A 5,541-nucleotide genomic window follows, 5' to 3' on the forward strand; every position below is an offset into this window, starting at 1 on the left:
ACTTTTGGTTCGTTTTCCTGATGAATTGTTTTCTCTGAATCAGGAACGTTTTAGTGATGATCCTTAACCGGATCGTTCCGTCAGAGCAGGTGCATCAGTAGTGAGGGACAGGAAGTGGGACAGGACATGTGGACGTCTTCCTATGCTAACTCGGTTTTCACGTTTCTCCCACAGGAAGTAACTCGTCTGTGAAGATGTCGGAGCGAACGAGCGGCAGTCGGGAAAAAGAGAAGGAGCGTGACAAGGAGAAGGGCGGAGGTGAAGGAGCAGCAGGAGGAGGAGGAGGAGCGAAGGAGGCGGAGAAGAGGAAGAGGAGCCGAGCCACAGAGAAACTGCTGTCGTCTTCCAACCCGGCGAGTCCGGGAGGCGCCAAGAGGAGGCGCACCTGAGAGCTGGACTCTGATTGGCTGCCTTACGCCGACTCTCCTGTCGGCAGGAAGTGACACGTTTGGACCCCCAGTTTATTTCCTGTAGGTTTTTGTTTTCATGTTTCCCATGGAGCCGAGCAGAACTCTGGACCGAACGCGGCTCTGCTGGATGAGCCGCTGCAGTTCTGCTCCGGACTCGGGTCGACCCGGTTCTGGAGAACTCAGTCGCTCCAGGGATCGCAGCCGGGTCGGACCTCTGGGAATGTTCCTCCTGGAATCTGCTCCAAACGAGCAGAGAAACACATTTATGATTCTTTCCTGTTTTTAGCTTGTTTATGTTCAGCTTCATACGAATCGGGATATTTAAAAATGTTCTCCTTGGTTTTTATTTTTATTAACATATTTATTCATAACAAGACTGTTGGTGACATTAAAGATGAACTCCTGACTTTTGTTGCACTTTTTCTTTTCAATTCAAAAATGTTCTTTAGATGCCAGATGTTTCCTGCAGCAGGAAAACAGAACAGAAACCGTCTTTAATGTCCCACAGCAGGTAACTCAGGTGTAACCGCAGCAACAACATATGCAGGTCACACAGAAGGTCAGGGGCTGTTTAAAATACATACAAAATTAGCATTATTAGTATACTGTACACCAGGGCTGGGCAGTCCTGGTCCGGTCCTGGAGGTCCAGAGTCCTGCAGCTCTTAACGTCTCCCTGGTCCAACACACTGAATCTCCTCCAGGTTCTCCTGTCCTGCTAACGACGTCATGATTGACTCAGGTGTGTTGAAGTGGAGACACACCTAACAGCTGCAGGAGTCCAGCCTCCAGGCCTGGAGTCCAGCCTCCAGGCCTGGAGTCCGGCCCTCTGGTCTAACCCAACATCCTGATCAGAGGATAAAAAGTAGAGAATTTCTATCGTTTTTTTCGAGTTCATAATTTGCATCGGCGCCATGTTTGTTTCTTCGTGAGCGTGAGGCGCCGTGCTGAATACAAACATGACCAGTTTCTACGTTTTAATTAAGATCCGTCTTACACCTGACGGCACGGAGACATGAAACCAAAAAAACTATCTTCTGATCGAAGATCACAGAAGAATCATCGACGCCTAAATGATGGAAACTTTTGCTGATCTACCTCATAATATCCTCCATGTTGATGCGGCTTAGTAATTTGGCGCCGACCCGCTCAGCTAGAGGGCAGCAGGCCGCAGGAACGCCATGTTTGAAATGGCTGCCTTTGTTATCTGGTAAGTTATTTTTCAGAAACTTTATTCGAAGTTGTTTGTTTTGTCCTTGAAGTTATTGAAGCCATTTTTTGTGTTGAAATAGATCAGCAGCAGAAGAGGAGCGACATGGACATGGCGTCTCGGCGGTTTGTTTGTTTGGCTGCTAGCGTCCCTGAAATATCGGACAAAAATGGCGTCTGGAACTAGCAGCATGTCGATCATGTATAAACCAAGATGATCTAGTGAGGCTGAGGAATCCCTACGAGGTGCCTGGCGGATCCGCCCAACCCGTCAAAGGTTAAAAGTCAAAGAACTGTTCCAATGGCGGATCCAGAAGACATCTCAGGGTAAGAGCTGTTGCAGGTTTTGATATGCTTCACGCTGCTGAAGCTAACGCTGTTGAAGCTAACGCTGTTGAAGGCTAACGCTGTTGAAGGCTAACGCTGTTGAAGCTAACGCTGTTGAAGCTAACGCTGCTGAAGGCTAACGCTGCTGAAGGCTAACGCTGTTGAAGGCTAACGCTGTTGAAGGCTAACGCTGTTGAAGGCTAACGCTGCTGAAGCTAACGCTGTTGAAGCTAACGCTGTTGAAGCTAACGCTGTTGAAGGCTAACGCTGCTGAAGGCTAACGCTGCTGAAGGCTAACGCTGTTGAAGGCTAACGCTGTTGAAGGCTAACGCTGTTGAAGGCTAACGCTGCTGAAGCTAACGCTGTTGAAGCTAACGCTGTTGAAGCTAACGCTGCTGAAGGCTAACGCTGCTGAAGGCTAACGCTGCTGAAGGCTAACGCTGTTGAAGGCTAACACTGTTGAAGGCTAACGCTGTTGAAGCTAACGCTGTTGAAGGCTAACGCTGTTGAAGGCTAACGCCGTTGAAGGCTAACGCCGTTGAAGGCTAACGCCGCTGAAGGCTAACGCTGCTGGAGGCTAACGCTGCTGAAGGCTAACGCTGCTGAAGGCTAACGCTGTTGAAGGCTAACACTGTTGAAGGCTAACGCTGTTGAAGCTAACGCTGTTGAAGGCTAACGCTGTTGAAGCTAACGCTGTTGAAGCTAACGCTGTTGAAGGCTAACGCTGTTGAAGGCTAACGCTGTTGAAGCTAACGCTGTTGAAGCTAACGCTGCTGAAGGCTAACGCTGTTGAAGGCTAACGCTGTTGAAGGCTAACGCTGTTGAAGGCTAACGCTGTTGAAGCTAACGCTGTTGAAGCTAACGCCGTTGAAGGCTAACGCCGTTGAAGGCTAACGCCGCTGAAGGCTAACGCTGTTGAAGGCTAACGCTGCTGAAGCTAACGCTGCTGAAGGCTAACGCTGTTGAAGCTAACGCTGTTGAAGGCTAACGCTGTTGAAGGCTAACGCTGTTGAAGCTAACGCTGTTGAAGCTAACGCTGCTGAAGGCTAACGCTGCTGAAGGCTAACGCTGCTGAAGGCTAACGCTGTTGAAGGCTAACACTGTTGAAGGCTAACGCTGTTGAAGCTAACGCTGTTGAAGGCTAACGCTGTTGAAGGCTAACGCTGTTGAAGCTAACGCTGTTGAAGGCTAACGCTGTTGAAGGCTAATGCTGTTGAAGCTAACGCTGTTGAAGCTAACGCTGCTGAAGGCTAACGCTGTTGAAGGCTAACGCTGTTGAAGCTAACGCTGTTGAAGGCTAACGCTGTTGAAGGCTAACGCTGTTGAAGCTAACGCTGTTGAAGGCTAACGCTGTTGAAGCTAACGCTGTTGAACGCTAACGCTGTTGAAGGCTAATGCTGTTGAAGCTAACGCTGTTGAAGCTAACGCTGCTGAAGGCTAACGCTGTTGAAGGCTAACGCTGTTGAAGGCTAACGCTGTTGAAGGCTAACGCTGTTGAAGGCTAACGCTGTTGAAGCTAACGCTGTTGAAGCTAACGCCGTTGAAGCTAACGCCGTTGAAGGCTAACGCCGTTGAAGGCTAACGCCGTTGAAGGCTAACGCCGCTGAAGGCTAACGCCGTTGAAGGCTAACGCCGCTGAAGGCTAACGCTGCTGAAGGCTAACGCTGTTGAAGCTAACGCTGTTGAAGCTAACGCTGTTGAAGCTAACGCTGTTGAAGGCTAACGCTGTTGAAGCTAACGCTGTTGAAGCTAACGCTGTTGAAGGCTAACGCTGTTGAAGGCTAACGCTGCTGAAGGCTAACGCTGCTGAAGGCTAACGCTGTTGAAGGCTAACGCTGTTGAAGGCTAACGCTGCTGAAGGCTAACGCTGCTGAAGGCTAACGCTGTTGAAGGCTAACGCTGTTGAAGGCTAACGCTGTTGAAGCTAACGCTGTTGAAGGCTAACGCTGTTGAAGCTAACGCTGTTGAAGCTAACGCTGTTGAAGGCTAACGCTGTTGAAGGCTAACGCTGTTGAAGCTAACGCTGTTGAAGCTAACGCTGCTGAAGGCTAACGCTGTTGAAGGCTAACGCTGTTGAAGGCTAACGCTGTTGAAGGCTAACGCTGTTGAAGGCTAACGCTGTTGAAGGCTAACGCTGCTGAAGGCTAACGCTGTTGAAGGCTAACGCTGTTGAAGGCTAACGCTGCTGAAGGCTAACGCTGTTGAAGGCTAACGCTGTTGAAGGCTAACGCTGCTGAAGCTAACGCTGCTGAAGGCTAACGCTGCTGAAGGCTAACGCTGCTGAAGGCTAACGCTGTTGAAGGCTAACGCTAATACATTTAAGAGTTAGAAGCTTTTAAAAATGTCTCGTATCACTTCTATGCAGATGATACTGTCATGGAAAAAATGCTTTAACAAGAAATGTATTCCAGTCTGATTAGTTACTCCTGTGTACAAACTTTTATAGTAAAGGAGTATTCTTGTTCTTAATTTATTCAAATAAGGCGTATCTCTGCTCATCCAACCAGCAGCTGTCTTGGACCCTCTTTAGTTAGAAACTCAGTGTGATTTGTTTCCAAGATCAAACACCAGTTGTCACCATTATCTAAACAAAGTGGTAGCAGAGCTTCTCCTCCACTGGCCTGAACTCAGGATGTTTTATGGCTTTTCACAGACCTGTGTGAAGCTGGAACTTCTCCTGATTGTTTCCCACACAGACAAAGAGCAGAACAGAAGATCTGCTGTCACTACAGGTAGCATAAATGTAAATAGGGCAGAATAAGTTATTAATCTGAAATTAGGCTATTTCAATCGAGACATGTTGCTAAGTTTTAAAACGATCATATTTTAAATTTATTTTCTTGATAGATTTATCCATCTATATATATATATATATATATATATATATATATAATTTATATAGATTTATATATAACTATTATACTATGTATATATATATATATCTATGAATATATATATATATATATCTATGAATATATATTTATATAGATTTATATATAGAACTATATAAATATTATATATATATGTATATATAGATAGAATGATAGATAGATATATTTATCTATAAATATATATATATATAGTTATATATAACTATATATATATATATATATATATATATATCTACACGAAGGAAGGAAGGAAGGAAGGAAGGAAGGAAGGAAGGAAGGAAGGAAGGATACTCCTGAGTTTCCACCTACCTGTGCTCCAGAGCCCACGCCTCCAGCCGGTCTTCCAGGTCCGTTTCCTCCGCCGGCGCCGTCCGCCTCCATGACTCCGGTTCCCGTGCTGACGACGTCCGCCAGACCTCCTTCGAGGAGTCCGCCTCCTGGTTCTTTGTTTTTTGTTGGGCTTTTTTGGGAAAAACAGGTATTGTTGTGATCCCTGTTTTTCTGTGTAGTTATTGTCAGGTTTTCTGTGTTCCTGTTTCTGTTCCTGTCTTCCCTGTTGATTGCTTCCCAGGTGTGTCTTGTTTCCTGATTACCTTCCCTATGTATTTAGGTCCACCTTCCTCGTCTATGGTACTTCTGTTCTGCCACTGCATGTCTTCTTCCTTGGTGCTCCATGTGTTACCTGTGCTGCTGGATCCAGACTCA

At 46.5% G+C, this 5,541-nt stretch overlaps 1 protein-coding gene across 1 annotated transcript in view; it reads left to right on the forward strand.

Moving 5' to 3' along the window:
• mrgbp (MRG/MORF4L binding protein) overlaps window positions 1-816 on the forward strand; it is a 7,591-nt gene extending 6,775 nt beyond the window's left edge. The window contains exon 5 of the mRNA XM_081609542.1: window positions 175-816. Coding sequence (XP_081465668.1) covers window positions 175-389 — 215 coding nt within the window. The 3' untranslated portion in view covers window positions 390-816. The remainder of the gene's footprint in view (window positions 1-174) is intronic.
• The last annotated feature ends 4,725 nt before the right edge of the window (window positions 817-5,541 follow it).

This window comes from Poecilia reticulata, chromosome 7, assembly GCF_904066995.2.
Source record: "Poecilia reticulata chromosome 7, P_reticulata-male-v2, whole genome shotgun sequence".
NCBI lineage: Eukaryota > Metazoa > Chordata > Actinopteri > Cyprinodontiformes > Poeciliidae > Poecilia > Poecilia reticulata.